At 36.3% G+C, this 26,887-nt stretch overlaps 3 protein-coding genes across 3 annotated transcripts; 2 read left to right on the top strand and 1 right to left on the bottom strand.

Moving 5' to 3' along the window:
- Positions 1 to 2,623: 2,623 nt before the first annotated feature.
- LOC140797878 (BTB/POZ and TAZ domain-containing protein 1-like) lies at positions 2,624 to 4,450 on the top strand. Its single transcript, XM_073151566.1, has 5 exons — positions 2,624 to 2,881; positions 2,983 to 3,116; positions 3,216 to 3,537; positions 3,699 to 4,009; positions 4,159 to 4,450. Exons 1-5 carry the CDS (start codon positions 2,744 to 2,746, stop codon positions 4,313 to 4,315), a joined length of 1,062 nt encoding a protein of 353 aa, XP_073007667.1. The 5' UTR covers positions 2,624 to 2,743; the 3' UTR covers positions 4,316 to 4,450.
- Positions 4,451 to 16,918: 12,468 nt separating this feature from the next.
- Positions 16,919 to 19,752, top strand: LOC140798035 (3-dehydrosphinganine reductase TSC10A-like). Its single transcript, XM_073151754.1, has 4 exons — positions 16,919 to 17,562; positions 18,114 to 18,261; positions 19,016 to 19,321; positions 19,567 to 19,752. Exons 1-4 carry the CDS (start codon positions 17,014 to 17,016, stop codon positions 19,641 to 19,643), a joined length of 1,080 nt encoding a protein of 359 aa, XP_073007855.1. The 5' UTR covers positions 16,919 to 17,013; the 3' UTR covers positions 19,644 to 19,752.
- A 5,157-nt stretch (positions 19,753 to 24,909) lies between these two features.
- LOC140797667 (BTB/POZ and TAZ domain-containing protein 2-like) lies at positions 24,910 to 26,887 on the bottom strand. The gene is made up of 5 exons (XM_073151297.1): positions 26,657 to 26,887; positions 26,429 to 26,562; positions 26,009 to 26,330; positions 25,553 to 25,848; positions 24,910 to 25,185 (listed from the first exon to the last, which is right to left on the bottom strand). The coding sequence occupies exons 1-5, from the start codon at positions 26,774 to 26,776 to the stop codon at positions 25,026 to 25,028; spliced, it is 1,032 nt and encodes a 343-aa protein (XP_073007398.1). The 5' UTR covers positions 26,777 to 26,887; the 3' UTR covers positions 24,910 to 25,025.

The following is a 26,887-nucleotide window of genomic DNA, read 5'->3' as shown; positions in this document are numbered from 1 at the left end:
ATTATGGGATTGCCGTCGAAATTTTTTAAAATATTATAATTGCTATTTTATTATTTAAAATATCATAATTGTCACTGAAATCATTGAATTTTTTTTTCCAAAATGTCATTTGTTAAATCTAACTAATCATGATTAAAACATAATTTACATAAGATAAACTATTTTGTAGTTTCATAAATTATTAAAAATAGTTTAGAAATTATCCAATATTATATCCAATACCATACTACAATGAAAAATCTTATTTACAATCTAAACTTAAAAAGAGGTATTTTAATTGTTTATGTGTTCTTTTTTTTTTCTTCTAAAATAATGATAATTTGTTAAGAGTAATATATTAAAATTTAACCATAATTGCAATTTAAAAATAATCAAAAGATTTTTAGGGGTAATTTTAATATTTTAAAAATGCAGTAACAATTTATGATATTTAAATTTTTTAGTAGTTATTACATAGAAATCTCAATTATTATTTACCTACTCATGGTTTGATATAAATGTACTTTAAACTCAAGCACTTTAACTTTCCTATATGGCACAGCTGCTAGTTAGCTGTTAATGAGGATGTGAAAAGATTAATCACCTCCATAAAATTACTAATTGATTCAAGGTAGCAAAACTAGTTTAGTCATTTAGCAACCAGAGTGAAGCATATTAATTCTAATGTTCTTATCGTTGGTTTTGATAGAAAAACTCAGACACCAATAATTTTGGTGCGGATCACAAGGTTATTAAATGCTTAAATTTGAATTACCTAAGTTATCGAGCTAAACTAAAATATAATTTGCTGTTTTCAACCTACTAGGGTAAGAGTATGAGTGTAAACGAGTTGAGACTGAGTAAGCTGGCTCTAGCTCAGGTTTGGCTCGAAATTAATTTTGAGCCTTATAATTTTTCTCAGGCTCAGGTAAAAGCTCAACTCGAGCCAGGCCAAACTGAACCGAGTAATTTTTCTTTTTAATCTTTTAAAGAGGCTGAATGCTGTTATTATTGACTATAATATAACTTGGAGCAGCCAGAGATACAAGGGAAAGGTTATAATAATTATAAAAAATTAGACTTTATAACATATGGAAGGATAATAAATTTTCCTTAAATCTTTTATAAAGTTATAATATTACCAAGTCATCAGCAAGAAATATTATAATTTATTTTTATAACCAATATATTTTCCGACATATGTCCTTTTAGGTCACTTTCTATGAATCACAACTACCCTTTTTATTTTTATTTTTATTTTTATTTTTATTTTTATTTTTATTTTATCTGATTCATATATCACCATCGGTGTTAAGATAGCATCATAGCCAGCAAACAGCTCTTAATTCAAAACTTTGATTAGGATATATTATCATTTAGAGTGAGGGAGAGATAGCATTAGGTGATAGATAGAGATCGTTTGTCCTAATATGTTTAAAATTGAGGAAATTTCTAACCCTACATTATCCGTCTTTTATGATTCCAACCTTACATTTTTCCTTTTCTTTTAAAAGTCCCTTTCTTTTATCAAAAATATTTATAAAAACTCATAAGTAAACTTAAAATTAATCCAGAGATTTTGAAATATTTTTGGTAAAAGACAGGGCTTTGGTTAGAAAGCCAATAATGTAGGGGCTTTTTTACAAATTTCCCTTCAAAATTTTAAAGATCCCATTGTAATATTTCCCAATTCTGCTATATTATTATTATTATTATTATTATTATTTTAGTGGGGCCCAAGGAGTTAGGTGATGCACAAATAGCAACCACGATTTTGTCCCTTAATATCATGTGATTAGTCACTAATGACTTAATTAACACACACGCCCTCTCGCAAAGAATAATCTTATAGATGTAATAATATTTTAATTCAAAATACTAGAAAAGAATTCAAGCAGTGTGGTAGGAAAAATCGTTGGAAGAAATTTAAAACGCGTTTACCAGCTTTCAAAGAAGAAAAGATATTAAAAATTAAAAGGATGAGAATTTATTATGATCAAGCAAGAATAGAGGAAGAAAAAGATAAGTATATAAGCACTTGGATTAAGGAAGAAGTAATATGAGACCAACAAACCAAGTAATTGAAAGCGTCTTAGGATTGGAGTAGACCTTTTCTTTAATTTTTTTTTCCTTTTATGAGGCCATTTAGTCATATTTAAGAAAAAAATTAAAGTTAAATGCATTTTATCTATGTACTTTAGATATATATTTTATTGGAGAATAAGTCCGTTGACATTTTCATTGCATTGAAATCGCTATACAGTTAAGATCCCAATCGGTCCATTTTTTACAATATTTATTTTAAAAAATTAAACCGACAAGATATATCTTATTATTATTATTATTATTATTTTTACTCTTTTACTGAGCCATATCAAACTTTTTCTTTTTGTAAATATATATTTAATTAATATAAGCTTGATGAAATTTAAATGCATCAATCTAATATATTGAGTCTTTGGAAGGATCCAGGATGGAAACTGTGCACTCGAATAGCCCTTAGCTGTTGCTGACGAGGCAACTTGATCTGCTACGTCAGCAGCTAATTTTTAAAATCCAAATAATTATTAAATTTTCTGCTCTATTTTAATTCCTCTCCACTCTCCCACTCTCTATATAAACACCAACTCTACCCACCATTCAAGCTCTCTCCCATTTCTTTCTTCTATCACAAAAAAAAAAAAAAGAAAAAAAAAAGACAAAAGAAATAAGACGGTAGTAAGCCCCCTTATTAGATAAGGATTAATTCTTTCATTCCAACGGGATGAGAATAGTGATCGATAACGCCGACTCTGATGGCGTCCGGCGATGGCACGAGGCGGAGAATAACACGACGCCGTCCACCGACGTCCACATCATCACCTCCGACGGCCGGAGCATCCCGGCCCATTCTTCCGTCCTGGTAATTGAAACGATTCTATTCCGTCCCCTCTTTCAAGATCCCGACCAAGAAGATTTATTTATTTATTTATTTATTTATTTTTCTCTCTCTCTTCTCTCCAGGGTTCGGCGTCGCCGGTGCTGGAGCGGTTGCTTGACCGGCCGCGGAGGAGCGGGAGGTCGGAGAGGGAGATCCATATATTAGGCGTCCCCTACGACTCCGTTCTGGCTTTCTTGCATTTCCTCTACTCCTCCAAGTATGAGACTTCTTTACCCCCTCCGCCCTCTTTATTGATTAATTTAAACATTTTGGGTCAATTGGTCATCTGACAATATAATATTGGGACGGGATGCAGGACGGCGTTGTCGTCGAGGGACGGGGAGGAGGCGATGGCGGAGCACGGCGTGCATCTCCTGGCGCTCTCGCACGCGCACCGCGTGGGGTGGCTGAAGGACGCCTGCGAGGCCGCTGTGGCGGCGCGGCTGACGGCCGAGAGGGTGGTGGACGCGATCAAACTAGCGAAGCTCTGCGACGCGCCGCGGCTGTACCAGAAGTGCATGCGGCTGGCCGTCAAAGACTTCGCCGCCGTGAGGCAGTCGGAGGGGTGGCGATTCCTGCGGCGCCACGATCCGGCGCTGGAGCTTGAGATCTTGCAGTTTATGGAAGAAGTTGACCAGGTTTGTCGCAGTTATCTCGACTGGGAAAAGAAATTAAAAGAGATATTGCAACTATTGCTTATCCTTTGATTAGTCTAACAGTAGGGAATTGCTAATGATCGAGCCAAGCCAATGTTTAATTAAGTTAATCTAACTTTGGATCCCCAAATACGTGCACGCAGAGAAGGAGCAAGTGGAAGAGGGCACGAGAAGCGCAGGAGACGTACCGACAGCTAGGGGAAGCCATGGACTGCTTGCACCACATCTTCACGGACGGTTGCACGGAAGTGGGCCACCGTCCCGGTGGTAGGAATCCTGCCGGAAACAGCCGCACGTGCCAAGTGCTGCAGAGACTAGTGCGCCATCTCGGCGCGTGCGCCAAGAAGTCGGCCCCACCGGAGGGCTGCCTACATTGCAAGCAGATGGTGAAGCTCCTTCGTCTCCACTCCTCTGTCTGTCATCACTTGGAGTCTTGCAAGGTTCCACCCTACAAGTGAGCAAAATCTCTCTTTCTCTCCCCTTATACATTATATATATATATATATATATATATATATATATATATATATATATATATATATATATATATATATATACACTTTTTCAAACTACTAATTTTTATTTTATTTTATAATTTTGTAGGGAATTAAAGACGAAGGTGAGAGTGGAGGAAGAGGATGATAAGACATGGAGACTTCTAGTGAAGAAAGTTATAATAGCTAGAGCGATGACTTCTCTGGCTAACAGAAAAAGGCCGCAAGATATACCGACACGGATAGGATGCAGGGGAATTAGATAGTAGATATCAGAACATATTCTTTTGTATTCTTTTTTTCAGAATTTAAGATTGATATTGTGTGATATTGTGAGCTTCTTTTATTAAGCTCACCCATTGTATATATATTTTTTTTATACAAGGTAAATTTGCACGTAACGTTTTGCTTTTATAATTTACCTATTTGTGCTTCATGTATTATATCTTTAATCTCTATTAATCGAGTCATTCATTCTACCAAATATGTGAAAGAAAATTATGGAGAATAGATGCAGCAGATCTATTCCCTATGGCTAAACTATCTATGACTACTTTTATTGGAATAAGCACGAAAGACAAAGTCTGACGCCTAGTGATTTAAACGTTTCAGTTGCGGGTTAACATAATTTGTCATGGCTAAGAGTATAATGATGTTTTATTTTAAGAAAAGATATATAATGATGTAATTACTTGAGTAGTTTATACATGAAAGCCTGGGGTACAATGTTAAATAGATCACATTCTGCTGATAGGCATGTCGGATCGGCTGAAGTCGTTCTGTATCCGAATTATTTTTACAAAGTGAAAATCTAACTCGATATGCTTAGAGGATAAATATGTTGCTCTAGTGTTAATCACACCACACCACACCACAGTGTAGGTGGAACATAAGGTAGGTAGCCCAATTCCAATAGTAGAGATCATAGCCACTAAAGTTCCGCAATTACATTTGCTTGTGCTTTATACGAGCAGTCGTTCTGTTCCAAATAAATGCAGTAAAAGTTAGTAGACTTTTTGTCATTTGTAAAAGTTTTAAGTGACAAAAAGAGTAATGAGATATAAACAGTCCAAATGATATACATAATTTAAGGTATCAAAAGATTCTTTTTGCTGCTTGCCAATGTGAAAATAATGGATGCTGTATGGAGCGAGAAAGAATATTCACAGAGTATTTTATATCAGATTTTGCAAATAATAAATATTGTAGGCCACATACTATACTCGATATAGAAATGGATTGTCGAAGGTTTCCCCTTCGTGAGCTGAATGAGAACAATTAGAAGTCACAGGAGAAGATCACTACTTAGTATGCATGATCTATTTGACTTTGTGTAAGAAGTCAATAATGTACCTGTGCTAGGAGAGAAATAGACTATTGCTAATTCAAAGAATCTCAAGACCAAGGGAGAAGCTTAAGTCTCCTAGATTTTTCATAGCAAAATCTCGACCAAGTGAATCAATGATGGAAGCAACCATAGAAGAATTTGAACTAGTAATAATAATGTCGACGACATAAATTGAGAAATAAATAACTATTAATCTTGCGACGAAGAATAAATAAGGAGCTATCTGCTTTAGATGCAATAAAATCAAGTGCTAGAATTTAGATTAAACAGATGTTTATAATTTAAATTTACAACTATTATATTGTCTGCTCATTATTATTTTTGAAATTTTCGCCCAAAGAGAAATTTGATTGAATTCATCATAGATAATTTACATAGTATATATACCATTACAACTAGCATCACACATGAACATTATATAATAATTTTTTTTTTATGATATACATATTATAAAATATTAAAAAATATATTTAGATCTGCAAACTCCTTAGCTAAAGATTGACTCGTTGCCCCAAAGACAATGTCATCCATATATATGTGTGCCATAACTAAACTCTCGTTCTCACGTCTAATGAACAATGTCTTGTTCACTCCCCCTCGAGTGAACCCCGCATCCACTAAAAACATGGTCAACTTCTTATACCAAGCTCTTGGAGCTTGTTTTAGCCCGTAAAGAGCCTTTTTTAATTTAAAAATATGAGAAGAAAATTTATAATCTTCGAAACCCTTATGTTGTTTCACATAAATATCTTTATTCAGGATACCATTCAAGAAATCACTTTTAACATCCATTTGAAATAATTTAAATTTTAAATAACAAGTAGTATATGAATAGACTCTAATATAGCAACATGAGCAAATGTCTCATCAAAATTTATACCCTCAACCTGAGTATATCCCTATGCTACTAGTCTGGCTTAATTTCGAATTATATTGTCATGTTAATCACTTTTATTCTTATATATCCATTTTGTTCAAATTACGTTCACATTCTTAGGTCTAGGAACTAAATACCAAACATCATTCCTAAAAAATTGCTCTAGTTCCTCATGCATAGCATTGACCTAAGAGTCATCTAATAATGCTTCCTTCACATTTTTAGATTCAAAAGAAGATGTATAACAAGTAAATGATATCTCACTTCAGATTTGTCGTCTTGTCTTCATTGGTTCATTCACGTCTCCGATCACTTGTGACAGTGGATGATTTAGTTTTTGTAATAACCCAAGCCCAAAAAAAAAAAAACTGCACTGCATGGCACAACAGCTCGTGCCATGCAGTGGCAGTAGGGATGGGCGCCACGCGTCGGCCCCTGCCGCCGCAGCCCCTCCCCACCGCTTCTCTCTCTCTCTCTCTCGGATTCATTTTCATCCCCTCTCTCTTTCTCTCTCTTTCTCTCTCAAACACCCCTTCTCTCTCACTCTACCCGCTGTCGCCGCCACCTCCACGAACGCCGGTGAGCTTTCCTCCTTCTCCTTCTCTCTCTCTCTCTCTCTCTCTCTCTCTCTCTCTCTACCTCTCTTTGTCTGCTTTCTCTCGGACTGCCGGAGGGTTGAGCCGTCGGCGAGAGGCCGGCCGTTGAGTGGCCACCAGCAGCCGCACCCCTCCCCTATGGCCCAACCTTCTTCTTCTTCTTCTTTCTTCTTCTTCTCCTTCTTCTTCTTCTTTTTTTTCTCTTTCTTCCTCTCCTCTTTTTTTTTTTCCCTTCTCTCCCTGGCTGCACTTTGCAAGGGGTGCTGGGCTCGGCCCAGCGCCCTTGCAGCGCCAGGCACTGTTTATTATGTATGTATATTCTTACATAATTAATTGCAGTAGCTTAATTCTTATTTTCTTAATTATCAAAGAGAATAATAGACAGATAAAATATATTCTAAATACACAATTAAATAATATAATTATGATTAATAAATAACAAAAACAAATATAGAAATGAAGAGTACATAATTACAATAAGAAACTATTCTTTTGTCGAGTTAATTTTAATTAATAGAAAGACTGGCATATTTGTTATAAATAATTTCCGATCCTGACCCCCCTGTTCAAGACCCTATGGACCTAGCTATTGAGGCCTAATCGTTATCGTAGCAGCGTGAACGAGTGGTGGTTTGGTATTTCAGTGGTGTGAGTAGTCTTATCCCTTAGACGTCTTTCTCAAATTAGGTTATAATATATATTTGTGTATATGCATATTTTGGCCTCCAACATGATTATATGATTTTATCTAGAAATGATTATAGTCGAGCATATTTTATCATGCATTCGATTATGTTGATTTAGAATATGAGTACATTGGTGATATATATAGAGATGATCAGAGATGATTCTACTGTTATGATTGTTTACCGAGTTGATCTGTAGCATGAGTATGCATATAATAGATTAGCATGAGTATGCATGTATTGACGATATATTTGGAGACTACATTGCATCATTTTCTCTTGATTCCTATTCCACCTAAATTCTTAGTATATATTGACTCGTTATCGTACTGGATATATACATGTGATCTGACATTTAGAATGAAAGCATGAAATATGATTAATAGGATAGCTGATAGAAAGCATGAGGATACCCGAGTAGGCGCCAGGGTTAGGGGTGCCTGGAGTGATGATTATGGTCGCTGATATGCGATATCTCGTGGCCCATGTCTGAGGTCAGTTGAGTCTGTACGCACAGACAATCGGACACATTCTATTCGCCAGGGCATATGTAGCGAGTTACCCTCACGAGGTTTCTATCAACTATGTGGGGTGCCCGGTCTAGATGGAGGTTGATACCCTTAGCGGATGGCAGGGTATGGTTATATTTGAGATACTTCTTGCTGATGGCAGAGTATGCTCGGAGCCTTCGGGCATGATGTTGAGACCGGGTACTGGGTGTTGATTGTGCACAGTAGTCTAGTATGATGATGACATATAGAGATGGCATTGATAATTGAGATGTTGAGAAATGCATATAATTTCATTATCATCTGATTACCTGATTATCGAGTGGTCAATATATATCATATATGGTTGCATTTGATATCATAGCATGGTCATGGTCGGCATGCATCATGTGTCATATTTAATAGAGAGTTATGATGACCATATGACATGGAGATCTCTTTATTCATTGTCAAGGATTGTATACTTTTATCAGTATGACATATTATCTACTTTTCATTTATGTATTATTGAGGATATATTCATATACTCATTTATGACATGATGTTGCTTTCTGATTCATATTATCCAGTACATGATTTACTCTCTGCTTGGTATCACTGATTCGGGGTAAGGTCTATTCACTGAGCCTTTAGCTCATGACTCTCTTTGTTTTCTCCTTTCCCAAAACCCAGGTGAACGAGAGGAGCAGGATTCTCCCTTAGAGGTCTTGCCGGTGAGTGAGGAGTAGAGTGTAATTAGTGTTATATGCCAGATGAGGTATATTATCTAATGTATCAGTAGACCTTCTCCAAAGTGTATTTGTATCCTCGTCTTATATTTTAGCAGGTGACTTTGCACTTGTATAATTATGCATATACCTCTGTTGTGTATATGTAGTTGTGAAAAGCTCTTGATGATGTGTTGTGGCTTGTGTGGGGCCCAGGTAGGGTTATCTGTATGATGTTGATATTTAGATTTGAGTTATTTTCTAGATATTATGGATAAAATTATAATGTTGCTACATGTTTATTTGCTTGTTAGTATACAACCAAATGGTCTGGTGCTACGCACGTGCCGTATAGGCTCGTGCCATGCACGTGTTTAGGGTTTGAGTGTCACAGTTTTACTCTAGCAAATGGTTTTAATACGTTGTAGTCATCTTTGTTCATTTAAATCTTGTCCTCGTCTTGTTTCTCAATTGTTAGATCAAGCTCCTTTCCAACATCTTCGCCATGTGTATCTGCAGGAACAAAAATAAGAGTAGCTTTAGTTTTGTCAGCAGTAGATTCATCTATAATAACATTAGCGATTCCATAACAAGTAGAAGTGTCACGATTGAATACTCTATAGGCTCTGCTATTATTAGAATACCCTAAGAAGATGCCCTCACTACTCCTAGTGTCAAATTTAGTCAAATGTTCTCGATTATGCAAGATATAACATTTACTACCAAATACTCGAAAATATTTAACGCTAGGTTTCTTACATTTTCAGATTTTATATGCAGTCATTTTTGTACTTGGTATTAGATAAACACGATTTATCACATGTACCGCTGTATTGACCACCTCAACCCAAAATTTTTGAGGAACTTTTTTTAGCATAAAGCATAACCATAGCCATTTTCTACACAACACGATTCTTTCTTTCCACAATTCTGTTCTATTGTGGAATTATAGGAGCTGAAAATTTATGTTGAATACCAAGGGAATCACAAAATATGAAAAAAAATTTATTTTCAAATTCTCTACCATGATGAGAACAAATCCTAATTATGGTAGTAGATTTTTCATTTTGCAGTTTCAAGCATAGTGATTTAAAAATTTCAAAGGTTTCAGACTTCTCACTTCTTGTTTGGACAGATTAAATAATTCCTTATGATTCACATATCTAAGACATTGATGACAAAGATCTATAATGTTAAAATAGATACTGTTACATTTTAGTTTATGTGAAGTTCCAACAACATAGTAATTATCAAATATTCTAGATCCAAAACATATAATATTACCATCATGATCTAGAATAGTACAATCATTTTTGGAGAATTTTACCTCATAATTTCTATCACAAAATTGACTGATGCTTAGTAGATTTACTTTCAAGCCCTTAATATAAAAAACATTTTCAAGAATATGAATACCTAGAGTACTTACCTTTCATTTACCTATTATCTTGGATGAATTACCATCTCCAAATATCACAACTCCCCATTCATGTTCTTCGAGATTAGAAAATAAGGATTTGTCACTTAAAATATGTCTTGAATAGCTACTGTCTAAATACCATCGAATTTAAAGCTTTCAAGGCAAGTATGTATAACATAACATTTCAAGTCACTTTTCTTGACCTATATGACATTTGTCTTACCCCATAAATGAAGGCACTCGTAGGTTTTTATAAAAATTTGAAATGAGATCGTATATGCCCTAGAATGTCATAATAAAAACACGTCGGAACAAACCCTTTTTACTCACCTTTTGTTGAGGAGTATGTCTAAAGTTTACCTTTTGCACTGTTGAAGATTTACCAGTTTGTTGATTCATCTTTAGTTTAGAGACATTCATCTAGGATTGCTTTGTAAATACGGTTGATGACCTCAGGTTTTCTTCCTTTTATAGACTTACAGAAACAAATACAATTTTATTATTATTTGAATTACTAGTGTATCCAATTCTATACATGTCTTTTCCAAAAATCTGAGCGTTTAGAATCTCGTTAAGTTTGTTTGTTCTTTTAAGAAATGTCACTTACTTATGCAATCGCTCTAGTTCAATTTCATCAGCCTTCATCTTATATTTCGCATCGTCATGTTGTTGAGTAAAATTTTTGACACATTCAAGTTCCAGTTTGTACTTCTTTTCAAATTGATTTCTTTCTTGTTCGATTACCTTGAGTCGTTAAATGCAGTTGATGACCTCAGGTTTTCTTCCTTTTGTAGACTTGTAAAAACAAAGACAATTTTATTATTATTTAAATTACCAGTGTATCCAACTCTACACCTGTTTTTTCTAAAAATCTGAGCGTTTAAAATCTCGTTAAGTTTGTTTTTTCTTTTAAGAAATGTTACTTACTTCTGCAATCGTTCTAGTTCAATTTCATCAGCCTTCATCTTATATTTCGCATTGTCAACTTGTTGAGTAAGATTTTTGACACGTTCAAGTTTCAGTTTGTACTTCTTCTCAAATTGATTTCTTTCTGGTTCGATTACCTTTAGTCGTTGAAGTAGTTTAAGATTGCTCTTCTTGAGTTTAAACGACTCCAGGTACAAATCATTATATGCCTTTTGTATTTCTAATTCTTCTTCTTTAGCTAGTAACACATCTTGTTCATCTGTACTATCAGAATCAACAACAGAGTTAGTATTAAAAAAAGAGGAGACAAAAGCTACAAAGTTCTCTTGGTCTTTCTCAGAATCTTCATCAGATTTATCTGAGTCATCCTAAGTGACTTTCATAGCTTTACCCTTTCTCTTAAGACGATTAGGGCATTCTTGTACGATGTGTCCAAAACTAGAACATTCAAAACATCGAGTTTTATTATCAGAATTCTTATTTTTCTGTTTCACATTGTTGTTGCTCACCCCAATATTCGAACTTGCAGCATTCTTCTTTTTCACAAAGGCTTTATTTTTCTCAACTTTTCAGAAAAAAATTATAGAACTTTTTGACAAACATGGCCAACATCTCAACATCTAAATCACATTCATCATCTGACTCCTCTAAATTTTGTTCAACAGTAGATTAGGCCATCCCTTTGGACTTCCTCGGTTTTGAAAGGCTGGACTCAAATGTTTTTAGATTTCCTACCAATTATTCAACCATCATAGAATCGATGTCATTACTTTTCTCAATAGCTGTAACTTTCACTTGAAACCTTTCTGGGAGAGACATAAGGATCTTACGAATAATTTTGTTTTCAGGAATTTTCTCTCTTAGGTTGAAACTAGAGTTGACTATATCACTCGGCTTTGCATAGAACTCATCACATGTCTCATTCTCTTCCATACGTAGAGTTTCAAAATTAGTAGTCAATTTTTGAAGTTTTGAAAGTTTTACATTCATGGTTCCTTCATGAGTAGTTTCTAAGATCGTCCAAGCTTTTTTTGCTATCTCACAAATAGAAATTCTTCTAAATTCTTTCGAAAAAACACAACTAAAAATTATATTTATTGCCTTGCTATTCCATCCAACTTTTTCATAATCTGTCCTATTCCACGACTCTATCGATTTTTCAACAAGCTTATCATTCACCATGTACATTGGTGCACTCCAACCGTTCACTATGGCAATCCATACTCACTCATCTATAGACTTCAAGTAAGCTCTCATCCTAGTTTTTCAATATCCATAATTTGATCCATCTAGAATAGGAGGTCTAATAGACGATTGTCCATCTCTATGAAAATCCATGCCTATCTGATCTCTCTCTAAAGGTGAGAGAACCTGCTCTGATACTAATTGAAAAAATACATAGACACACGTATGTATCTAAACCCTAGGCAATAATATCACTTGTTTGCTTAAATAAAAATCAGAAGAAATATTAAAAAATGAAAGTAGAGATGAACGCCAAGATTTTAACGTGGAAAAACCCAAACGGGAAAAAACCACGGATCCAAATTCGGATCAAAACTAATCACTAGAATAGTAGTAGCTACAAGACTAACTCACAAAACAACCCGTCGATCCAAACGACTTTATTCCTCTCAATCTTGCTCGCTAGAACCCACGATTCACCGCTTCTCGTGATTGATATCTAACCTTAGTAGCCCTTGAGATTGATATTTCATCTAGATAGCTCTTAAGTCGAAAGATTAAACTTTGTAGAAGAGTAGGACCTTATTGGTTAAAGAAACGATGTAGCCTCAAGAGTTCACCTTCAAATTGCTTCACCAACCCCCTTAGAGTTAGGGCATCACAATACTTATATAAGATCTTCAAGGTAGAGCTAAATCCAAGTCTTATCCGAACTCATGAAAGTCCAAAAATTGCAAACTTTGTAGGTGCATTCGAATGCGGCCCGGGTGCGTTCGAACGGCTTGACTTGATCTCAGGTGCATTCGTGCCTAAGTGCGTTCGAACACGAGGCTTGATTTTCACAAATTGCGTACGAACGGCCAAGACTACGTTCGAACGCATGCAGAAACAACACTTACTGTCTGTGCGAACGCCTGCGCTCGCATTCGAACGCGCTTGTGAACGCGGTGTTACTATCTGTGCGAATGCGTGCGCTCGCGTTCGAACGCACTTGTGAACGCAGTATTACTATCTATGCGAATGCGTGCGCTTGTGAACGCATTGTTACTGTTTGTGCAAACGCGTGCGCTCGCGTTCGAATGCGCTTGTGAACACAGTGTTACTATCTGTGCGAATGCGTGCGCTCGCGTTCGAACGCGCTTGTGAACGCTGCTATTTGTCTGTGTGAACGTGGTGTGAACGCGGTGTGAACGCGGTGTGAACGTGGTGTGAACGCGATGTGAACGCGGTGTGAACGCGATGTGAACTCGTAAACTCTTCTCCATTAATCTTGCAATTCTTCAAAGCAAATATTTTCTAGACTTATATAAATGTTCATATATATGTATAAAAACACTTAGAATATTTTGTTCACAATTGCTAACAATAAAAACCTAACAGTATGCATAATCTCTTTGACTTGTGTAAGAAGTCAATAGTGTACCTGTGCTAGGAGAGAAATAGACTATTGCTAATTCAAAGAATCTGAAGACCAAGGGAGAAGCTTAAGTCTCCTAGATTTTTCAAAGCAAAATCTCAACGAAGTGAATCAATGATGGAAGCAACCATAGAAGAATTTGAACTAGTAATAATAATGTCGTCGACATAAATTAAGAAATAAATAACTATTAATCTTGCGTCGAAGAATAAATAAGGAGCTATCTGCTTTAGATGCAATAAGACCAAGTGCTAGAAGTTGATCACTCAGTCGTGAGAACCATCCCTTTGGAGCGTGTTTAAAACCTATAGGGATTTGTACAATTGACATATATAATTAGAAAACTAATCGAGGATGGGAAAATCTTGGAGGTTGCAACATATAGACTTCTTCAAATAGGTGACTATGTAGAGAAACAATTTTGAACGAATGCAACAATTAGAAGTCACATTAATAGAAAACACAAAACAAATAAAGCTGGTTTAATTACCAGCCTAAATGTGTCAAAATAATCAACTCCTTGTTGGTGATATCCCTTGGCAACAAGTCTTGTCTTATATCGTTTAATAGTTTCATCGGCTTGATGCTTCAATTAAAATACCCATTTGCAACTAATTATATTGAGATTAGATTTTGGTAGCACTAGCGACCCAAGTTCCATTTCTAAGTAAAACATCAAATTTAAGGTTCATTGTTTCATGCCACTTAGGTTTATTAAGGTCAGAAATAGCAAGCAGAGCATGCGGAAGAGGGTACCTGAAAGCTTCATCTATTGGAACTTGAGGTTTAAGAATATTGTTCTTGGATCGAGTTACCATTCCATGTATAGTAGAAGCTGATTTGTTTAGGAGACAGGACAATGATGGGCTCGACAGGTTGTGTTTTAGAAGTAAGTGGAGCCAAAGGCAATTAAGGTGAAGTAGGTGACTAAGGAAGAGGAAGAGATAATCTATCTTATGCAAAAAGTGAGCAATGAACATCCATAGGAAAAGCAGCAATAAGTTGGTTTGGTGAGGAAGGTTGCATATGGGTACCTATAGAGCTTGAAGTAGGAACAACTTGCATAACACTTGATATAGGAGGTGAAGAAATATTGATTGAGGAAGGTGAAATATCATGAGATGAAATTGGAGAATGAGGTGTTATGCTTCAATTAAACCCCATCTCTACAGCTTGATGGTGACATCTTTCAACAAATCCCATATGTTGATGAGTATAAAGACAAGCCACTTGGTTGTCAATGCCATGCGTTTTAAAATATTAGTTAAATCTTCTATATTCATCTCCTCATTCTGTTTGGATAGCTTTATTTTTCTTGAAAAATTGGCGTTCTACAAAAGATTAAAATTGATGAAAAATATGTTCAACTTCAGATTTGAGTTTAAGAGGAAATAGCCAAATATATTTGGTGCAATCATTGACAAAGCTTACATAATATTGAGATCCATTATTGGATAGCATGAAAGTAGGTCTCCATACATCACTAAACATTAAATCAAAAGGTTTAGAGGATTGAAAACTAGAAGTTTTGAAAGGCAAACAATGACTCTTGGCCATTTGACACTCATTGCACACTCATGGCTTGTTATTTGATGACACCGGTAGAGTAAATTTAAAAATAACCCTATTGACAATGGGATAGACAGCAAGTCCTCCCAATTCATAGTTTTTTTCCTAAAAGTTTCCAAGTCTTTGATGCCGATCAATAAGACGTGCATTAACATTGACGAATGCCCAAGCATTTGCCTGCCGAGATGGAAAAGGAAAGTAATAAAGACCATCATGTACTGAACCTTGATGCAAGATATTCCTCCAGTAATCCTTTATCATGAAATGGGAACTATGACATCCATAAAATATGTTGTTATCTTGTGGAAATTTTTGAGCATATAAAAGATTTTTACAAATGTCATGTATCAAAGAAATTTGATCAAGAATAAAGAATTATGAGGAGTAGAAAGAGTAGAAGAATCAATATGAAAAATTTGCAAATCTGCATCGTTACCAACTTGAATCGGATCATTTCTTAAATATTCTTCAATTTTCAGTTTGATATTACTCATATATGCAGTAAGATGGTGCGTTATTCCTGTGTTCATATGCCATTCATTTTCAAAGGATTAATATATAGCAACTACCATAGCTTGAGGAGTAGGACTATAGTTGTTAGGTGTTGATAAAATGATTAAAAAAGATCAAATCGATGATATCACTAAAGAGCATGATCTCCAGGTTTACTACATATTTGACAAATAATGTGATGTGCATCATTTTGGCTATTATAGTGATAGTAGGACTGGTTTCCAAGTCTATTGCCTACATGTGATGTATGTCCCGGTGGTTTGTAGTTGAAATTGTTACCACGATTACAATTGCCACAATCTCGATTGCTGTTAGTAGGGTTGCTGGTGGCAAGGTTAGTAGAAGAACCAAAATTCAAGACTTGATTACTATGTGTAAGTCGAGATGCATTCGTGAGACCGTGAAATTATAATTCCTCATTGGAAAAAGGATCAATACAAGTGACAAAGGTCACAAAAGAATCATAATCAAATCCAAGTCCAGCAATAAGATAATTCTGGACGTCAAAGGATGTGTAGCTAGTAGAGTCAAGTTCATCAAATAATCTTTAGATGAGCTATCTTTCTTGACATTGGCAAGTTGAATGCGAAGTGGCACAATCTGGGCATGAGAATGAGCGGCAGTGGAAACAATAATAGATGATGCTGTAATAGAGCCATCTAGAAATAAAATAATACCTTGGCCATGAAAAGAGGGAACCAATTCTCATGGCTAATCTTGATAGTAAGCATATACGAGGTATCGCAGTAAAGGAAGAGCAATGAAGAAATTGCTGAGAGATCGACGTAATGACGTTAGTCAGTAGAGCTCTGATACCATAGAGAATATGCAATATAAGTGATGTTTTCATACTGCTATCTTTTACTATACATTTGACCTATACTTATAGAGAGTATAAATACAACAACAAAAGCATAAGTTAAGATGTTGTTGTATAGAGTTTGAACTATCTGTAACTAGAATTAGTGGAGCTTTAGCTTTGGCAGATGGAGTTCGTTTCCGTTAAAATTCTTGAAGTCTTATTCATAAATAGGATCGGTTCCAATTCCCGAAGACTTAAATCAGTTATATGTCCTTTGACTTAGACTCCCATTGCTTCGTGGACATATATATGATCTACGACACTCCTCCTGTTTCTCTTTCGCACCGCTTTCTCTCGCCAACTCCACCGATCTGATTCGACGGCAGATCCGGCGAACCTCCGGGGACTATGGATCTATTATCCATGGCTTCTCACTTACTCTTTCTCCTCTTCCTCGCTATTCCCCTCTCCGTCCTCCTCCTCCTGGCCTTCCTCGTCCGACCGCGCCCCGTCCGCATCCCCCTCAAGGGCCGTCACGTACTCGTCACGGGCGGCTCGAGCGGCATCGGCCTCGCCCTCGCACGTGCTGCAGCCGACGAGGGCGCGCGCATCTCTATCCTCGCCCGCGACGCCGGTCGGCTCGCCAGTGCCGTCGGCGCCATCCGCGTCGCCACCGGGGTCGAGGCCGTTGCCCTCTCCGCGGACGTCAGAGACCCCGCCGCCGTCGCCGATGCCCTCTCCGGCGCCGGACCCGTCGACATCCTCATCTGCAACCAGGGAGTGTACGTGCCTCAGGAGCTCGAAGCCCAGGACTTGATAGTGATAAAGTTTACGGTGGATGTCAACCTCATGGGGACCTTCCACCTCATCAAGGCCGTGCTCCCGGCCATGAAGAGGAGGGCGAGGGAGACCGGAGTGCCCGCGTCGATCGCAATAATGTCCTCCCAGGCCGGCCAGGTATAACAAATCTCCACTTTTAAATTATGATTGGCAAATCTGGGTTGGGTGGAAAATTTGGATCTTTGCATTTTGGAGGAGTTGGTTTGTAGAGTTTATCTGGTTTTACTACTTCCCGTCGTTTGGTAATTTTCATTTTGAATCTGTGTGAAAAGTTTCAATCTGTTGCATTTCCTAAGTCGAGTTTTTGAACTGTAGTGTTCTGCCTTCTTCCATCGAGTGTAGGTCGGTAAAAATGCTCAAATCGATTACATTTCTCATTTGTGTTGTGAATACATGTGCTTTGGGGTTCTCCTATTATATGATCAGATGTGATGGCAGCTCTAGGTGGATAAAAAGCTTTGATTTTGTAGATTTTTAAAGTTGGTTTCTTGATAATATGTGCCTCAATGCCATAATTTCCATTATGGTGTTTGCGACCTTAAGAATACTAATGGCTTCTGTTAACACATCATTCCAAATATATGTGAGAATCGAAATGCACACTATGCCGTGTGCTTTTCTACATGTTATAGGGGCCCTGATTTGCAACAATGAATTCTATATTGCAGGTAGGTGTCTACGGTTACACAGCTTATTCAGCTAGCAAATTTGCTCTGCGTGGTCTGGCGGAGGCCTTGCAACATGAAGTGATTGCCGATAATATTCATTTGTCTTTAATATTTCCCTCAGATACACAAACACCAGGTTTTGCTGAAGGTGTGAAACTCTTCCTTTTGCTACCATCGATTATGAGCTTTTAGTGAAAATCATTTGCTTCTTGCTTTCCTTGAAAAATATTGCTGAGAGGTTTTCAGCTTTGCCAACATAGCCAATGTTGTAATAAAACTTTTGGTAGTAACAGAGCCTCATAACTATTGAATTAGTTGTTACTTGTTAGTTTGTCAGCAATAGAGCGGATGTCATTGGATATTGCTATGACCCGTCAAACTTTGGTAACTCTTATTGTGCTTAATCAAAGTGAAAACAAGAATATGTGTGGAGAAAAGAAAGGAAGGAGAATGAAAAATGCTGCTCTGAGTTTGTTTGTAAAGTTGATGATCTTTACATCAGATAATGACAAGTTGTTTTAGAGCTGAAAAATAAGAAATGGATTAAAAGGTTTGAAGGATGACGCAACAATAGTTTAGCTATTTGGACTTTACACTCTATAGGAAATTAGGAATAACAACATGTGTAAAAAATTTCAAATTAATCCAGAAGCGAAGACATAACTGTTACCTTTGCTTAAAGGCATCTTTATCTTCTTGCTCCGAATTGGTTGTCTGGCTTATGTTTTACATAGTAAGAGTTAGTCAGCAGCATAATGTGTTTGGAGTCGCATTTAGTAACAGACAAGGTTTTTAGTTTCTCTAATTTCGAGCAAGACCTGCATGATCTTTTCCTTGTTGTTGGCTTTATATAAGCATGGAATTCATGGCGAATCATGATGGTTTTGTGTTTATTAACGCAGAGAAGAAGAGAAGACCTGAGCTTACCAATTTAATAGCGGAATCTTCTGTCGGAATGAAACCTGAGGATGTCGCTAAAATAGCTCTTAATGGAATAAAAAATGGAGACTTTTTTGTCCCTTGTAACTTTGAGGGAGCTGTATTGGCTATAGCAACTTCTGGACTGTCTCCTCAGAGATCCTACCTCATGGCATTCATTGAGGTGTTTGGTGCTGGTTTGGTGCGCTTCATTGTTCTGTGTTTCCAGTGGAATTGGTTCAACACTATAGAGAAATGGCATGCCAAAAAGAACAGTAAGCTACATAAAGGTAACTAGCAAAGCTGTCTGCTGCATTTATTTCAGCATATACAACCACCATTCACCAGAATTTTAGAGAAGTGTAAGTTATTCCTGCTGATTCTTTGGAATATCTTGTTGGATCACATGTCAAGTAACTTTGTAAGAGATGTTCTTATAAAAATCAATAATGCTCCTAAAAAAAGTTAGCACTGAGGGGAAGTTTAATTGCATAACATGGAGTTGATTATTGTGACCTGTAAATTTTGTTTGTAGGATGTAGCCTTTTTGATCTATGTAGAAGCCATGGTATATGCGACAAGAGGCAAGTAATCATATCCCTTGCATGCTAATTTACCGTGAATTTTTCTTTTTTATATGTTTATTCATATCCTTGACACAACAGAACAGTAACAACTTTGTATTGTCTCAGAGCTTATTGTTGGTAATTGATTAGTCAATATGGAGGTTCTTGTGCTATTTCATTAAATTTCCATGTTAGTACTAATTACCATATAGCTTATTATCTACCATACTTATGCGTTGAATGTTTTATAGAACTATATATATATAACATTCTGGTGCTTGAGAATGAAGGTTTTCATATTGTCATGGTTTGTTTAGGTTGATTGTAACCAATGATGACCGACCGGTCGGCAAGTGCTGGCTGTGTCGTAAGAGAATGAGAGAAAGAGATACTCACCTTTGCCATTGTAGTCGCCATCGCTCGCTGATCGCCGTCCGCTGCTCGCCGATTGCCACCCATTTCGTGCCCTAGCCCCCGAGAGAGGAGAGATCGAGACAAGAGAGATAGAGAGAGATCCGGATCCGAACCCGCAACTTAAGTTTTTAAACCCCCCCCCTTCTCTCTCTCTCTCTCTCTCTCTCTCTCTCTCTCTCTCTCTCTCTCTCTCTCTCCCTCTCTCTCAGGGGCTAGGGCACGAAATGGGCAGCGAGCGGCGATTGGCGATCGGCAACGAGGTCAATGGTGAGCGATGATGCATTAGGAGGGGTGTTGTGCGGCACCCTCGTGCCACGTGCCGGTACGCCGCCGGCACGGCAAGTGCCGACTGGCACGCCCCGTGCTGGTCGGCACAGCCATCCTTGATTGTAACTAGTTGAATTGTTATATTTATGTTAGTCAATTTGAGTTTACTGTTGGACTTCTTACTTCATTACTAGTGGTTAATTGGCGTAAAGAATGAGTTCCCAAAAATCTCTTGTAGTTTGGATCGACAGAAAAAGGAGGGCCAAGTGTATTTAATATATGGAGGTACTTTGAGACAATTAACTTGTGAAGTAATTTTAGTACTTTTCTGCATATGACAAATCATGAATCAAGAAGTTGATCTATTTTCCATAATGGTGGGTTTCAAACACGTATGAAATGATAAAAACTAGAATCTTACTTCCTCCAACTGATCTGCATGAAACCACGATTGCAAGGGGATGAACCTTTCACCAGGAGATGCATCATTCAACTGGTATCTATCTTTGTATCCAAGTCTTTTTCTTCACGAGATCATTTTCCTCCCAAGTTTTTTGCTATCTCATTACGAATTTGATTTGGACTGATTTGAACGTAAGAAAATTGTAATATTTTTATGATGGTAGTCTCGAAAGTTAGGGTTCTAATGGATCTAGTTTCACGTGATTATAAAGTCAGAATTAAAAGCTAAAAATAAAACAATAGAGGAATGCCAGAATGGATAGATCAGTAATTTTGACATAGCAGCGGTTGTTGGAGAATGGTGGACGATGGTGGATAGCCATATAGTAGGGTGGCTGCTGGTGGAGGACGATGGGTAAGGTTTGGAAGCTCGGAAGAGCTCTATGGCTAAGATAATAAATGACTATGACTAATTTACTTCTACTCCTAAATTATTTTACTCTTACTCTTAAGATAATCTAAGGCTAAAACATAATTCTTAATTTTTTAATTCTTTATTGGATGCTTAGATTATTAAATAAAGAAGTTCAACCCCTCATATATAGAGAGGTCGGTTACAATGAGTTTTACTAGGGCTAGCTCTAAAGACTTACACAACTCAAAGTATGACTCGTCTTATAGGCTTATATGACTTAATTAAACTTGCCTTAGAGGTTTATATGATTTAATTGGGCTGTCTTAGTGACTTACATGATATAACTAGACTTGTCTTAAGTACTTATATAAGGGATAAATATGAATTAATTAAATAAACTCGATCCATCGAGCGTAATGACTTCATGATGTGATCTGGATGTAGGAAAATTATTAAAATTTATATGATGATAGTCTCGGAAGTTAGGATTCTAATTATTTTGGTTTCACATAAATCAGAGATTGAGATAAAAAAAATATATAATAAAATAGTGAAGGAATGTCTAAATTGGAGTTAGGTTAGAATTAGATAGATCGGTAATTATCATAATGAGTCATCATAATTTAAAAATTTTGGAAATTTCCTCGTAAAGTAAGAAATTTGGATGTTTTGCACTAAAAACGTATTTTATTTTTTATATGGTTTCATTGCATGTTAGACTTTTATCTCTTTTTCCCTTCCCAATTTGCCTTCAATCCCATTTGAAAAGAAGAGGGTAGAGAGAATAACTACGAATCATGAAAGAATGAAAAGAAAAACACTATATAATGCATATATTATAACTGCAGATCATGGAAAAAAACTGAAAGAGAAAAACTACGTATAGAATAGAACTAAATGAAATGCCATCTAATAAAAGTAAAATATCTTCGAACAATAGCCTAATATTTTCTACTTGGGTGTATTAGATAGCATGATCCATCGATAAATATTTATTAAATATATTTCGCACTCAAATTAGCATATTATGTGTACGCGGATACCATGATTCATAAAAAAATTGGTGATACAGTACAGAAAATATTTCTAATTTTGTTAGGTTAGACCTTCATGATGAATAATATAAGTTCAACTATGTATTTTGCATAGTTGATTTGTTGCTACCTTGTAGTTTTTCGATATTGTGTGTGTGTGTGTATATATATATATATATATACACTCATATATTATACTTATTTCTCTGGATTAGGCCTGCCTCGCTATGAGGAGTCATAATATGACTAGTAATATTTGTTCAACTATGTATCTTGCATAGTGAATTTATCGATACTCGGTGATTTTTCTCTATTGAAAGAGTTTCTACTTATATCTTTGTGTCTGAGTTTCGCAGGGCAAAAGAGAAAGATCGGAGAAATATATTTTATTTTTTATAAAATTATAAATACTATTTGATTTGATATAAAATAGATTGATGGAATAGATATTAAGAGTAAATAAGTAAATGTATTAGTATGTGATTTTAGATATAATTTTAACAGTGTATTTATATTCTAAAATAGAGTTATTATAATATTTAATTGTTGTTTTTAGAATAAAAAGTTATATTTCGGAATAAGAAAACATTTATTCTTTAATAAGTGAATGGGGCTTAGCTTTTCACTGACTGAATAGAGATGGTCAATGCAATCAATGGCTCATTGGAGACAGTGAATCTGAAGATCACTAGTGTCATCCAAGCCTGCCAAAGGCTAATTGAAGCCAATCCATGATCAAGAGCTTTTCTTCCATACCTTTTATATTTATTTTATCTTTATAACGTAGAGAAATGGAACGATAGATATATTTAACCGTTTGATAAGAAAAACTGAAAACTTAAGTGCTAATTTTTTTTTTTAATAATTCATGAGCTTGAAGGCTAGCTAGGGAATCGACAAAGAGCTAACTCTCCTTAGATAGAAAAGCACTTAAGGCTCATCGAGCCAATATAGTAAGCTGTCTAATTTAAGCTTCAAGTTACATGCGTCATCGAATAATTGCTTCGAATTAAACGTCGCTAAGATCTGCTCAAAGTCATTGTGCTGTGGAGCTGCTCTTCCAAACCAACCGTATTGTTAAGCTATCAGTCGAGTCGAGTCGAGCCGTTAAGTCAAGCCATCAAATAATTTTTTCTATAATAATTGTTTGGGGTTAGAGTCGATCTCATAATCTCTTAGTTATGGGGGAAATGTACCTACTACACTTTAGTGTTACTTTAATAGATAATTTCTTGCTTCTAAATTATAATATTTATTTTAAAAATATCTTTTTTTGCATGTATGTCCTAAAAATATCTTATTTACTTATATACCCTTCTAAAGTTGAATATATATAAGTATATATGCCTTTCTAGGTTGGTAACTATTTATTGAGGTTTTTTGCATTTAGACTCAAAATATTCTTTATTTTTCATAAATATCCATTGAAATTCCATATTTATATGTATACCCTTGGCATTATATTTTGAGAATAATATTATCTTAGCAATTTGTTAGATGATAGAACATGTATACCCTTAATTAAGTATATATATCATAATAAAGGTATTTATGTTTTTTATAGTTAACTTCATCAAAGTTTAATTAAATTTTTTCTATCCTATTTTTTTAATTATTTACATAAATTTCTTGTTAGTTTACAATTGGTTTAAACTAAAATTTAATAACATACATAGATAGAGAATCAAACTTAAATTGAACTCTATCTTCTGTAATGATAAATAATCAAATTTAAATTAAACGCTATCTCCTAATATTAAATAATATCCTAATCATATCTATCACATTTAAAACTAATATACTTTTTTTCTTTTCTTTTAAATGTAATGTGATGTTGGGAGTGGAATTGAACTATTTGCATTGTTTATATATAACAACTAACTGGCGTTGCTGCTGTCCGCGAAGGTCGGTGTCAGGTGTGCGTTGCTGCTGTCCGTGAAGGTCGTGTCAGCTGTGCGTTGCTTCTGTCCGTGAAGGTCGTAGTCGGGTGTCGGGTGTCGGGTGTGGGTTACACGGCCCTCTGTTTCTGACTAAAGTCTATCCGCCCAGTTTTGACCGAATTAGCTCCGATTTCCACAATTCTTTTTTATCGAAATACACTATCTCTTAAATTTATTATCAAATAGAATCTAATTTCATGGTAGTATTAATAAAAATATACTGAAACTGATCAACACTTTTTTCCTAAATAAAAATGATAATCAATTAAGTATTTTTTTGCTGATCCTAAAACACTTAATTGATCAACATTTTATATATGTATTTTTTTTTAACTTAGCATTTTCAATATATTGATAGAAAATTTATCTTTATCTATAATTTAAACTAACTAGCATTTTTGTTAGGCAAAATTTTTAATTAATTTAGTGTTTTTTTAGGACCACAGTAAATTAGATTTTATTTGGTAATTAAGTTTGAGAGATAGTCAATTTCAGTTAAAAATAAATAAAAAATATGTTAGTTTGGTCGGAAATCACTGCATCCGCCGCCCCCTAATGAATGTCACTTTTCATCATAAAAAGGTAACCCTCTATTGAAAATATATATATTTTTCATCTTGAATAGAATGACTAATTGGGTGGGCGTATTTCTTCAAAAGAAAAACTAAATTAATTGGGCATATAAACTATAAAGCTTAGTAAAGAGTAGTAGAGAGAGGGATTAATTCAGTTGCTGGCTGCCTAGCTCAATAGGGAGATTCTCTGTGAAAGTTAACATATGAGATTTAATCTGCTATGAAGTAATAAGAAAAAAAAAAAACGTAAAAAGGGACTGATAGATTTCTTTTGTATTATTTTCTTTATAGTACGTAATTCCAAATCCTTCAATATATACAATCAAGGAGTTATAATAAATAAATAAATAAATAAATAAATAAAATTGTAGGGTATAATATCTATCTCGTTCTTCTATAGCTTGACCTTAACTTGGCTGTATATTCCGGTCTCTTCCTTTTCGCCAAAGAAGACATCACTTTAGCCGTAATCACTTTCTTCACCAGAAGCCTCCACGTCTTATCTACCTTCTCCTCCGTTTGTATTTCCATCTTGAATTGACTGTCAAAACCAAAAACATGGCAATATTAGGTGCTGCAACCCAACGTAGAGAATATACATGCAGGAGATATAGAACAACTTGCAAACGAGTCTATTTACGCACATTATATAAGAGAGAAGATAATTTTATTTAGACTCATTGAATTATCACTTTTTTTTTCAGTATACACTTTCTAATTTTTATTATTATTTATATCTTGAAATAAAAATTTATCCACATTTTATACTTGAACTAAGGAAAAGAAAAAAGTTCTACGGATTTCTAAACGAAAATTTTGCTTTGGTTAAGGTGATAAAAGAAATTTTAGAAAGTGTAAAAAATGGTGGTAAGTAAAGTAAAGTTATCCCTAAGAAATATTTTGCTTACTTGCATAAGGGGACCTTGCAAGATTCCGAGTGATCACACATGAAGGAGTAGAGACGAATCAGCTGGGCCATTTGCTTACAATGAGGGCACCCCTCTGAGGCTCCCTTCTTGTTACACGTGGCGAAATGACGTGTCAGCTGCTGCAGCCCTTGGCACGTGCGAGAATTGGAGCAGGTGCCGCTGGGACCCACTTGGGTGCAGCTCTGGGTGAAGATGTGGTCCATGCAGTCCATGGCTTGGCTCAGTTGTTGGTATGCCTCCTGGGCTCCCCTCTCTCTTTTCCACCTCTTTTTCCTCTGCCCAAAATTAAATTTTACATTTGAGTAATTAACTAATTTTAGTGAGTTTATTTTATTTCTCCTATTCTTAGATCATAATAAATAAATAAATAAATAAATGGTTGCTTTCGCTTAATTTCACAAAATTAATGTAGAAAAAGATCTAATCGCAACAAACCTGGTCAACCTCTTCGATAAACTGCAAGATCTCAAGCTCCAGCGCCGGATCGTGGCGCCGGAGGAATCGCCATCCCTCCGACTCCCGCACGGCGGCGAAATCTTTGACGGCCAGCCGCATACACTTCTGGTATAGTCGCGGCGCGTCGCAGAGCTTCGCCAGCTTGATCGCGTCCACCACCCTCTCCGCCGTCAGCCGCGCCGCCACCGCGGCCTCGGAGGCGTCCTTCAGCCACCCGACGCGGTGCGCGTGCGAGAGCGCCAGGAGATGCACGCTGTGCTCCGCCATCGCCTCCTCCCCGTCCCTCGTCGAAACCGCCGTCCTGTATCGATTCCCATCCTGTCAAATTCGATTTAATTTGATCGAATCGGATGGAAGAGGAAGAGGAAGAGGGAGAGGGCGAGATAAAGCAGTCAATACTTGGAGGAGTAGAGGAAATGCAAGAAAGCGAGAACGGCGCCGTAGGGGACGCCTAGTATATGGATCTCCCTCTCCGGTCCCCGGCTTCTCCGCGGCCGGTCGAGCATCCGCTCCAACACCCGCGACGCCGAACCCTAGAGAGAAAAATAAAACAAAATAAAACATAAAACATAACTTTACATCTTTTCGATCGGATCTTGAAAGAGGAGAAAGGAATCGTCCAATTACCAGGACGCAAGAATGGGCCGGGATGCTCCGCCCGTCGGAGGTGATGACGTAAACGTCGGTCGGCGGCGTAGCATTGTTATACGCGCCGTGGTCATCGACGTTATCGATCACCAATCTCATTCCCTTGGAATGAATTAATCCTTACAAACTAGATAAGATAATTCTACCTTCTTCCTCTAATGGAAGAAGGAGGAGGAGAAGAAGAGAGATGATAGAGATGGGAGAGAGAGC

This window comes from Typha latifolia, chromosome 11, assembly GCF_019914945.1.
Source record: "Typha latifolia isolate L0001 chromosome 11, TyphaL0001v2, whole genome shotgun sequence".
Lineage (NCBI taxonomy): Eukaryota > Viridiplantae > Streptophyta > Magnoliopsida > Poales > Typhaceae > Typha > Typha latifolia.
This window is presented reverse-complemented; position numbering and strand designations above follow the sequence as displayed.